General features: G+C 44.1%; 1 protein-coding gene across 8 annotated transcripts in view; it reads left to right on the top strand.

The window, feature by feature from the left end:
• LOC144511899 (protein phosphatase 1 regulatory subunit 12B-like) overlaps positions 1-12,424 on the top strand; it is a 317,939-nt gene that overhangs the window by 123,639 nt on the left and 181,876 nt on the right. For all 8 annotated transcript variants that reach the window (XM_078242333.1, XM_078242332.1, XM_078242335.1 and 5 more), the window contains exons 4-5: positions 829-988; positions 9,537-9,681. In XM_078242333.1, coding sequence (XP_078098459.1) covers positions 829-988; positions 9,537-9,681 — 305 coding nt within the window. The remainder of the gene's footprint in view (positions 1-828; positions 989-9,536; positions 9,682-12,424) is intronic.

Raw genomic sequence — 12,424 nt, 5'->3', positions numbered from 1 at the left:
ATTTAAGGATGGATAATAAATGCTGGCTTAGTCAGCAATGCCCGAATTCCATTAATGGATTTTTTCAAAAAGTAAATGATCATTACTTTTTAGTTCCTGCTTTGCTGTCTGAGAATTCCTCAGTCTGATTGGTTGCTCAGTTTATTTAATGATTCACTGTTCCTGGTCTTTTATAGGTGATGTAAGAATTAAACTGACTTAATGGGAAAAATTGACATCATGGAGCTAGCTATATTTTTACGGGCAGCTTTCTGCATAGTCCCTTCACCACTGATTATCAAATCTGGGTCAGTTATTCTTAAGTATACTACATTTCCACAGTAGTGATGTTTTCCTTCGGATGTCACTAGTTTTGTTTTCAGCATAATTGGGAACAAGCCATGACCTGGAGGTATAATTAACAACGGTTTCATGGAAGAAAAGCCACTTTTAGTTGCTGAAAAATAATTATTACATATTGAAGAACAGTGTGTATATATAATTATAATCTTATTAAAACACAATCAACCCAATGCATGTTGCTTGTGGCCTCCCCACTCAATCTGTTATTGCAACATAAGAACATAAGAAATAGGAGCAGGAGTAGGCCATCTAGCCCCTCGAGCCTGCCCCGCCATTCAATAAGATCATGGCTGATCTGACGTGGATCAGTACCATTTGTTTTTTTTTGTGTGGTTGTCAAAGGCCGTGTTACAGACAAATCTGTACTTCTATTGCAGTCAAAGCCTCTTTGTGATGCAACATGCAGATTTTTGTGTGACCAGATTGTGAGAAAATATAGTGAGCTAAAATATCTGAAGTTCATCCTGTGCTTCTGTTCTTGCATAGGAATTGATGTTGAGGTTGCAAGGAAAGAGGAAGAACACAGAATGCTCCAGGATGCCAGGCAGTGGTTGAACAGTGACAAAATAGAAGATGTAAGGAACACCAAATCGGGTGGCACAGCTTTGCATGTAGCTGCTGCAAAAGGCTACTTGGAGGTTTTAAAGTAAGTACATGATAGTTTAAAATATGATGAAATCGGCTAACCATAGCAGTGAGAATACATTTTCTGCTCATGTTGAGTTTACCCAACCAATCCTACATGCTTATTTCATAGTGATATGATAAAATGGAATAAGCACGTTTTTTGGGCTGTTCTGTGTTTTCCTTGACCATTTTCAGTCCTGAAGACTTCAACCTTTTGTTCAGTGTGGGTGTACAGCACTCGTCACCCTCTTGACTCTCACTTGCAGTGGTCACTATTCACCTTGAACATTGACTTCAGTTTTGGCAGGCTATTCAGTTATAGATCATCACAGCTGAGTTCATTCCTCTTCTTGTCAAATGCCAAATATGCAGGTTTCCATCAAGGGTCAGTGTTTAGTAATCTGGCCAGTTTTCCTTTCCTTTTTCTGGTTCAGGTAATGGTGCCAATTCCAGTTCACCTGCACTAACCCTCTTGCCATTCACCACACATTTGTTTCAGAGCAGCTCTCAACACAAAGACATGGATTGACTGTGACTTTCTTGATCAATGTAAATGTGTTACCTGCTGGATTTGGTGCATTTTGCTTATTCTTCGTGCAGAACTAAATGAGTTCGCTACTCTAGAATATTCTCTTCCAAAATGATGTATTCCTTACTTAACCATTTTCAGTGAAACCTATTGTTTTCTGAGTACATGACTTATTTTATCTTGTGGCTAGTGTTTAACTATATATAATCAAATCCAAAATGACTTTAGCCTCAGTATTTGGTGTGAAAGACACTCTCCACTCATGGTTTTCTGCATGACTGGGCTGGTGGGGGAGGCAAATTCTGCTTTATATAACTTGTGAACATTGGCATGCTGCACACATGCACATGTGCGCGTGCATGCACACACAATTTGGCAAGGGGTGGGTGGGTACTTGCAAGAAATTGCAACCCATTTGATACTGGGTTTGAGGAAAGATTTTATCCAGAAAGTAAGCTTAGAAAAGCTGGGATTGTTCTCCTTTGAGCAAACTGGATTAAGGGAAGATTTGATAGAGGTGCACAAAATTATGACAGGTTTAGATAAAACTGTTCCCATTCGGTGATGGCACAAGGATTAAAGAGTGCAGGTTGAGAGTTTTGGGCAAAAGTGCAGGGGGATGTGAGGATTACATTTTTAACAACGATTAGAACACGTTGCCTATGAGGTTAGTGGAAGCAGAGATGGTGAATGATTTTTAAAAATAAATAGAATTATACCTGTAAGGCTTCAGAGATGAGAGTGGGAGAATGAGAAGTGGAGCTTGTTCAAGGAACAAATACTGAGTGTCCTTGATATGTGTGTCCCTGTCAGGCAGGGAGGAAATGGCCGAGTGAGAGAACCATGGTTCACAAAAGAGGTTGAATGTCTTGTCAAGAGGAAAAAGGAAGCGTATGTAAGGATGAGAAAACAAGGTTCAGTTGGGTCGCTTGAGGGGTACAAGGTAGCAAGGAATGAGCTAAAAAAAGGGCTTAGGAGAGCTAGGAGGGGGCATGAGAAGTCCTTGGTGGGTCGGATCAAGGAAAACCCCAAGGCTTTTAACTCTTGCGTGAGAAATAAAAGAATGACCAGGGTGAGGTTAGGGCAGGTCAAGGACAGTAGTGGGAACTTGTGCATGGAGTCAGAAGAGATAGGAGAGGCGATGAATGAATACTTTTCTTTAGTGTTCACCAAGGAGAGGGGCCATGTTTTTGAGGATGAGTGTGAGATATAGGCTGGAGGCGGTAGATGTTCTGAGTGGAGATGTATTAGCAATTTTGAAAAACCCGAGAGTTGATAAGTCCCCTGGGGCAGATGGGATATATCCTAGGATTCTTTGGGAGGCAAGGGATGAGATTGCAGAGCCTTTGGCTTTGATCTTTGGGTCCTCACTGTCCACGGGGATAGTCATGATGTGGAGATGCCGGCATTGGACAGGGGTAAACACAGTAAGAGTTTTAACAACACCAGGTTAAAGTCCTACAGGTTTATTTGGTAGCAAATGCCATTAGCTTTTGGAGCCCTGCTCCTTCGTCAGATGGAGTGGATATCTGCTCCCAAACAAGGCACACAGAGACACAAAAACAAGTTACAGAATACTGATTAGAATGCGAATCTTTACAGCTAATCAAGTCTTAAAGATACAGACAATGTGAGTGGAGGGAGCATTAGGCACAGGTTAAAGAAATGTGTATTGTCTCCAGACAGGACAGCCAGTGAGATTCTGCAAGTCCAGACAAGCTGTGGGGGTTAACGATAGTGTGACGTGAACCCAAGATCCCGGTTTAGGCCGTCCTCGTGTGCGGAACTTGGCTATCAGTTTCTGATCAGCGACTCTGCGCTGTCGTGTGTTGTGAAGGCCGCCTTGGAGAACGCTTACCCGAAGATCAGAGACTGAATGCCCGTGACCGCTGAAGCGCTGTCCTGTCTGGGGATAATACACATTTCTTTAACCTGTGCCTAATGCTCCCTCCACTCACATTGTCTGTATCTTTAAGACTTGATTAGCTGTAAAGATTCGCATTCTAATCAGTATTCTGTAACTTGTTTTTGTGTCTCTGTGTGCCTTATTTGTGAGCAGATTTCCACTCCATCTGACGAAGGAGCAGGGCTCCAAAAGCTAATGGCATTTGCTACCAAATAAACCTGTTGGACGTTAACCTGGTGTTGTTAAAATTCTTACACGGGGATAGTGCCAGAGGACTGGAGAGTGGCGAATGTTGTTCCTCTGTTCAAGAAAGGAAATAGGAATGACCCTAGCAATTATAGGCCGGTTAGTCTTACTTCGGTGGTTGGTAAGTTAATGGAAAAGGATTTATGACCATTTGGAAAGATGCAGCTTAATCTGGGATAGTCAACACGGATTCGTGAAGGGGAAGTCTTGCCTCACAAATTTGATTGAATTCTTTGAGGAGGTAACTAAGTGTGTAGATGAAGGTAGAGCAGTTAATGTCGTATACAAGGATTTTAGTAAGGCGTTTGATAAGGTCCCCCATGGTCGGCTCATGAAGAAAGTAAGGAGGTGTGGGATAGAGGGAAATTTGGCTGATTGGATAAGTAACTGGCTATCTCATAGAAAGAGATTTAACAACACCAGGTTAAAGTCCAACAGGTTTATTTGGTAGCAAATGCCATTAGCTTTCTGAGCCCTGCTCCTTCGTCAGATGGAGTGGATATCTGCTCACAAACAAGGCACGCAGAGACACAAAAACAAGTTACAGAATACTGATTAGAATGCGATTCTGCAAGTCCACATCATGACTATCTCATAGAACAGTGAGAAGTCTCACAACACCAGTTTAAAGTCCAACAGGTTTATTTGGTAGCAAATACCATAAGCTTTCGGAGCGCTGCCCCTTCGCCAGATGGAGTGAAATTCTGTTCTCCAACAGTGCACAGAGACACAACATCAAGTTACAGAATACTAATTAGAATGCAAATCTCTACAGCCAGCCAGGTCTTAAAGGTACAGATAATGTGGGTGGAGGAAACATTAAACAGAGGTTAAAGAGATGTGTATTGTCTCCAGACAGAACAGCTAGTAAGATTCTGCAAGATCAGGAGGCAAGCTGTGGGGGTTACTGATAATGTGACATAAATCCAACATCCCGGTTTAGGCCGTCCTCATGTGTGCGGAACTTGGCTATCAGTTTCTGCTCAGCGACTCTGCGCTGTCGTGTGTCGTGAAGGCCGCCTTGGAGAACGCTTACCTGAAGATCCAAGGCTGAATGCCCGTGACTGCTGAAGTGCTCCCCCACAGGAAGAGAACAGTCTTGCCTGGTGATTGTCGAGCGGTGTTCATTCATCCGTTGTCATAGCGTCTGCATGGTTTCCCCAATGTACCATGCCTCAGGACATCCTTTCCTGCAGCGTATCAGGTAGACAACGTTGGCCGAGTTGCAAGAGTATGTACCGTGTACCTGGTAGATGGTGTTCTCACGTGAGATGATGGCATCCGTGTCGATGATCCGGCACGTCTTGCAGAGGTTGCTGTGGCAGGGTTGTGTGGTGTCATGGTCACTGTTCTCCTGAAGGCTGGGTAGTTTGCTGCGGACAATGGTCTGTTTGAGGTTGTGTGGTTGTTTGAAGGCAAGAAGTGGGGGTGTGGGGATGGCCTTGGCGAGATGTTCGTCTTCATCAATGACATGTTGAAGGCTCCGGAGGAGATGCCGTAGCTTCTCCACTCCGGGGAAGTACTGGACAACGAAGGGTACTCTGTCCACTGCGTCCCGTGTTTGTCTTCTGAGGAGGTCGGTGCGGTTTTTCGCTGTGGCGCGTCGGAACTGTTGATCGATGAGTCGAGCGCCATATCCTGTTCTTATGAGGGCATCTTTCAGCGTCTGTAGGTGTCTGTTGCGATCCTCCTCATTCACGACACACGACAGCGCAGAGTCGCTGAGCAGAAACTGATAGCCAAGTTCCGCACACATGAGGACGCCCTAAACCGGGATGTTGGATTTATGTCACATTATCAGTAACCCCCACAGCTTGCCTCCTGATCTTGCAGAATCTTACTAGCTGTTCTGTCTGGAGACAATACACATCTCTTTAACCTGTGTTTAATGTTCCCTCCACCCACATTATCTGTACCTTTAAGACCTGGCTGGCTGTAGAGATTTGCATTCTAATTAGTATTCTGTAACTTGATGTTGTGTCTCTGTGCACTGTTGGAGAACAGAATTTCACTCCATCTGACGAAGGGGCAGCGCTCCGAAAGCTTATGGTATTTGCTACCAAATAAACCTGTTGGACTTTAACCTGGTGTTGTGAGACTTCTTACTATGCTTACCCCAGTCCAACGCCGGCATCTCCACATCATATCTCATAGAAGACAGAGGGTGGTGGTGGATGGAAAATTTTCAGACTGGAGACCAGTTATCAGCGGTGTACCACAGGGATCAGTGCTGGGCCCTCTGCTATTTGTGATTTTTATTAATGACTTAGAGGAGGGGCTGAAGGATGGATCAGTAAATTTGCTGATGACACTAAGATTGGTGGAGTAGTGGATGAAGTGGAGGGCTGTTGTGGGCTGCAAAGAGACATTGATGGGATGCAGAGCTGGGCCGAAAAATGGCAGATGGAGTTTAACCCTGATAAGTGCGAGGTGACTCATTTTGGGAGGACAAATTTAACTGCGGATTACAGGGTCAACAGCAGGGTTCTGAGGAATGTGGAGGAACAGAGAGATCTTGGGGTTCATATCCACAGATCTCTGAAGGTTGCCACTCAAGTGGATAGAGCCGTGAAGAAGGCCTATAGTGTGTTAGCGTTTATTAACAGGGGGTTTGAGTTTAAGAGCCGTGGGGCTATGCTGCAACTGTACAGGACCTTGGTGAGACCACATTTGGAATATTGTGTGCAGTTCTGGTCACCTCACTATAAGAAGGACGTGGAAGGATTGGAAAGAGTGCAAAGGAGATTTACCAGGATGCTGCCTGATTTGGAGGGTAGGTCTTATGAGGAAAGGTTGAGGGAGCGAGGGCTTTTCTCTTTAGAGTGGAGGAGGATGAGAAGCAACTTAATAGAGGTTTATAAGATGATGAGGGGGATAGATAGAGTGGACGTTCAGAGACTATTTCCTCGGGTGAACATAGAACATAGAACATAGAACAGTACAGCACAGAACAGGCCCTTCGGCCCACGATGTTGTGCCGAGCTTTATCTGAAACCAAGATCAAGCTATCCCACTCCCTATCATCCTGGTGTGCTCCATGTGCCTGTCCAATAACCGCTTAAATGTTTCTAAAGTGTCTGACTCCACTATCACTGCAGGCAGTCCATTCCACACCCCAACCACTCTCTGCGTAAAGAACCTACCTCTGATATCCGTCCTGTATCTCCCACCACGAACCCTATAGTTATGCCCCCTTGTAATAGCTCCATCCACCCGAGGAAATAGTCTTTGAACGTTCACTCTATCTATCCCCTTCATCATTTTATACACCTCTATTAAGTCTCCCCTCAGCCTCCTCCGCTCCAGAGAGAATAGCCCCAGCTCCCTCAACCTTTCCTCATATGACCTACCCTCCAAACCAGGCAGCATCCTGGTAAATCTCCTCTGCACTCCTTCCAGCGCTTCCACATCCTTCCTATAGTGAGGTGACCAGAACTGCACACAATATTCCAAATGTGGTCTCACCAAGGTCCTGTACAGTTGCAGCATAACCCCACGGCTCTTAAACTCCAACCCCCTGTTAATAAAAGCTAACACACTACAGGCCTTCTTCACAGCTCTATCCACTTGAGTGGCAACCTTTAGAGATCTGTGGATATGGACCCCAAGATCTCTCTGTTCCTCCACAGTCTTCAGAACCCTACCTTTGACCCTGTAATCCACATTTAAATTAGTCCTACCAAAATGAATCACCTCACATTTATCAGGGTTAAACTCCATTTGCCATTTTTCAGCCCAGCTTTGCATCCTATCTATGTCTCTTTGCAGCCTACAACAGCCCTCCACCTCATCCACTACTCCACCAATCTTGGTGTCATCAGCAAATTTACTGATCCACCCTTCAGCCCCCTCCTCTAAGTCATTAATAAAAATCACAAAGAGCAGAGGACCAAGCACTGATCCCTGCGGCACACCGCTAGCAACCTGCCTCCAATCCGAAAATTTTCCATCGACCACCACCCTCTGTCTTCGGTCAGACAGCCAGTTGCCTATCCAATCGGCCAACTTTCCCTCTATCCCACACCTCCTCACTTTCATCATAAGCCGACCATGGGGGACCTTATCAAACGCCTTACTAAAATCCATGTATATGACATCAACTGCCCTACCTTCATCAACACACTTAGTTACCTCCTCAAAAAATTCTATCAAATTTGTGAGGCACGACTTGCCCTTCACGAATCCGTGCTGACTATCTCGGATTAATCCGCATCTTTCTAAATGGTCGTAAATCCCATCCCTAAGGACCCTTTCCATCAATTTACCAACCACCGAAGTAAGACTAACCGGTCTATAATTACCAGGGTCATTTCTATTCCCTTTCTTAAACAGAGGAACAACATTCGCCATTCTCCAGTCCTCTGGCACCATCCCCGTGGACAGCGAGGACCCAAAGATCAACGCCAAAGGCTCTGCAATCTCATCCCTTGCCTCCCAAAGAATCCTAGGATACATTTCATCAGGCCCAGGGGACTTATCGACCTTCAGTTTATTCAAAACTGCCAGGACATCCTCCCTCCGAACATCTATTTCCTCCAGCCTATTAGCCTGTAACACCTTCTCTTCCTCAAAAACATGGCCCCTCTCCTTGGTGAACACTGAAGAAAAGTATTCATTCATCACCTCGCCTATCTCTACTGACTCCATACACAAGTTCCCACTACTGTCCTTGACCGGCCCTAACCTCACCCTGGTCATTCTTTTATTCCTCACATAAGAGTAAAAAGCCTTGGGGTTTTCCTTGATCCGACCCGCCAAGGACTTCTCATGTCCCCTCCTAGCTCTCCTAAGCCCCTTTTTCAGCTCATTCCTTGCTAACTTGTAACCCTCAATCGAGCCATCTGAACCTTGTTTCCTCATCCCTACATAAGCTTCCCTCTTCCTTTTCACAAGACATTCCACCTCTTTTGTGAACCATGGTTCCCTCACTCGGCCATTTCCTCCCTGCCTGACAGGAACATACCTATCAAGGACATCCAGTATTTGTTCCTTGAAAAAATTCCACTTTTCATTAGTTCCTTTCTCTGACAGTTTCTGTTCCCAACTTATGCCCCCTAATTCTTGCCTAATCGCATCATAATTACCCCTCCCCCAATTGTAAACCTTGCCCTGCCGTACGGCCCTATCCCTCTCCATTGCAATAACAAAAGACACTGAATTGTGGTCACTATCTCCAAATTGCTCTCCCACAACCAAATCTAACACTTGGCCCGGTTCATTTCCCAGTACCAAATCCAATGTGGCCTCACCTCTAGTCGGCCCATCCACATATTGTGTCAGGAAACCCTCCCGCACACACTGCACAAAAACTGCCCCATCCAAACTATTTGACCTACAAAGGTTCCAATCAATATTTGGAAAGTTAAAGTCCCCCATGACAACTACCCTGTGACCCCCACACATATCCATAATCTGCTTAGCAATTTCTTCCTCCACATCTCTATTACTATTTGGGGGCCTATAGTAAACTCCTAGCAACGTGACCGCTCCTTTCCTATTTCTAACTTCAGCCCATATTACCTCAGTGGATGGAGCTATTACTCGGGGGCATAACTATAAGGTTCATGGGGATTTCCGAGGTAGGTTCTTTACTCAGAGAGTGGTTGGGGTGTGGAATGGACTGCCTGCTGTGATAGTGGGGTCGGACACTTTAGGAACTTTCAAGCGGTTATTGGATAGGCACATGGAGCACACCAGAATGATAGGGAGTGGGATAGCTTGATCTTGGTTTCGGACAAAGCTCGGCACAACATCGAGGGCGAAGGGCCTGTACTGTGCTGTACTGTTCCATGTTCTAATTGCACAGATTGGATTGCTTGACAGAGAGCTAGCATGGACTGAATTACCATTACCTGTGCCTTAATGACTCTGGTGCTTGTTTTCTAGACTGCTGATACAGGCTGGATATGATGTAAATGTCAAGGACAATGATGGGTGGACTCCACTTCATGCTGCTGCTCATTGGTGCAAAGAAGAAGCCTGTAGAGTCCTTGTGGAGAATTTTTCTGACATGGAGGCTGTTAACAAAGTGGTCAGTGGCTTTAAATAAACTAATTTTCATTGTTTAAATGCATTTTTGAAACCCAATTTTACATTTAAATTTTGCTTTGAAATTATTTTTTAGAAATTACCATCCAGGATGATGATAATGGACAAGTCAGATCCCAGTTAAACCTGGTTTGAAGGTTTTAAAAAAAAAAACAAAGTTAGCATCTATGGAAGGATGTTATTGAACAAATTCACAGGAGTTTGCTGATGAGCTTTGAACATCAAATAAAATTATTTATTGAACAAGAAAAATGAACTGTATTACAACAGACAAAAAGGTTGGGAGGATTTCAATATGAACAAAAGAATGTTAGCTATTCACAATTCCTTCACCCCAGCGATATCTTTGTAGATGAATGCAAATTTGGAAAGATAATTTGTCATATCTAACTTGTACTTTAATATTCAGTGTAAGTATGCAATACATGTTAACCAATTGGCGAATTGCGTCAATGCTACCTCACAGCTACAGGGACCCAGGTTCAATTCTGGCTGTGGGTGACTGTGTGGAATTTGCACGTTCTTCCTGTGTCTGAGTGGGTTTCTTCCTGGTGCCCCCCACAGTCCAAAGATGTGCCAATTAGGTAGATTGGCCATGCTAAATTGTCCCTTAGTGTCCCAAGATGTGTAGGTTAGATGGATAAGCCATAAGATACGCAGTCAGAGAGTCAGTGCAGACTCTGGGTTGAATGGCCTCCTGTGCACTGTCGGGATTCTACACCACACTCCAATGTAAATGCAAGATATGACCAAAGGACATTTTATAGATTTCTTAACCCACCCAGAGGTTCATAAGAACTCGAGAGAACATACTGACGTGGTGGTATTGTTACTGGATGAGGAATCTAGAAATGCAGGGGAATGCTGTGGGGACCCGATACATCTGGTTCACTTTAGGGAAGGAAATCGGTCATCCTTATCCAGTCCGGCCCAAACGTGACTCCAGACCCACAGCAATGTGGTTGACTCTACCCTCTGAAATGGGTATGGCAAACCATTCTGTTCAAGGGCAATTAGGGTTGGGCAATAAATGCTGGGCTTGCCAGCAATGCCCACATCCCCTGAATAAAAAGAATTCCAGTGCTGTCTGTCTCTCCCCGGTATTTTGTGCATCTCGATATTCCTTTCTGACATTTTGTCTTGATTTGCACCCCAACCAAGTTACTTTAAACCTTCCCCAATGACATTAGCAAATTGCCCCACAAGGAACTCTGTTCTGGCTGCCTACAGTTGTTGTTATTGATGTGGAAACCAACAAAGGTGACATCTTTGACCCTGGCACCAGGAAGGTAATATACCATCCTGGAATCACATCAGTGACTGCAGAAATATTGCTCTTTTCCCCTCACTATCGAATCTTCTATCACTGTTGTTCACTAAATCTTCTTTGTGCCCCTTATGCAGCTGAGCTACCCATTGTGCCATGGACAATGGCACTCTGACTGCACTCTCCAGTGAACCATCGTTCATCAGTATTCACAACTCAGCATTGATTGGAGAATAGAATACACTTGGGGGACTTTTACAATACCTGCTCACTTCGTCTTGACTGGGTGGTCATACATTCCCTCTCCCCCGTGTACTCTTAAGCTGTGGGGTGACCGCATCTATAAATGTGCTATCCACGAATCTCCCAACTTCTTGTTGAAATATATATCACGTAGGATAGTAAACATACAGCTCCAAAACAACTTGTAAAGATTGAATCCAGTGAGATTGTTGGAGGGATGTTCTTCAGTTATTTTCAGCTGGAATAAATTGAATCTGTCTTGTCTGCTTGCTGAACTTTTTTCTCTGATGAGAGAAAGTTATCTGATTTTATTCAGACTTTCATGGAAAGGAGGTTGCATTAGTAGTTCAGGTTGAACAATATTTTCCAATAATAAGCCCTGTTTAAATTTTAGTAGAACGCCATAACGAACAGTATACCTTTTTTGAACTGACACATCTCCTATGCAGGAGAGTGAAAGGGGATATGCCTTGACATTCTGTGTGTATGGTGAAATAAACACTGCATGTTGGTATTGTGGGAAAATTGCCACTTCGGAGTCAGACTTGGAGGTTTCAACAATACAGTTTTATTTGACGAAGTTTCATGGAGAAAAGGCACTGGCACTCCGCAGTACACTCGGCAGCTACCTTCTCTCAATGAGACAATAGGAGTGGTTCATTTTTATACTTTTCAGACAATGGATAGCCCGGACATTAGCCATTTAACACATCGTTTATGGCTGAATAGGATTGATAGTTTAACACATTGTTACAGCCAGACATTTACAAACATTGGCTTTTAACATCGCATTGTTTCATAGAATGGGTACATTTTCCCTATCAATGACTTAGTTTCGGTCTATTCATACAGTAATTGGTTTTCCTGCATTTATGTATTCCCGTTCCCATCTGTAGCTAATCTCTTTATCCGACCCTATTGTCCTTATTGTCCTAGATCTGTCCTTATCCTAAAAATTGCCTCAAGCCCAGGCTGGTTTCCTGCAGGATCTGATTCCTTTAAATAGCTGTCTGTCCTTCATGTTTTAATTTCAAGTAGCTGTCTGCACTAAAAGTCAGTGCCTGTTTAATGTCTCTTTCCCAGGTGACTGTTTATGTGCCAGGCAGCCATTTTATGTGTTATGTACCCATCTTTATGTTTTTCCCACTTCATTGGTATCAGAAATGCCAAGAGGAGCATTCCTGGAGTCAAACATCTCTCGTTAGCCCGAACTATT

Source organism: Mustelus asterias, chromosome 25, assembly GCF_964213995.1.
Source record: "Mustelus asterias chromosome 25, sMusAst1.hap1.1, whole genome shotgun sequence".
In the NCBI taxonomy this organism is placed as follows: domain Eukaryota; kingdom Metazoa; phylum Chordata; class Chondrichthyes; order Carcharhiniformes; family Triakidae; genus Mustelus; species Mustelus asterias.
Note: the sequence above shows the minus strand (reverse complement) of the source record. Positions and strands in the feature narration are given on the sequence as shown.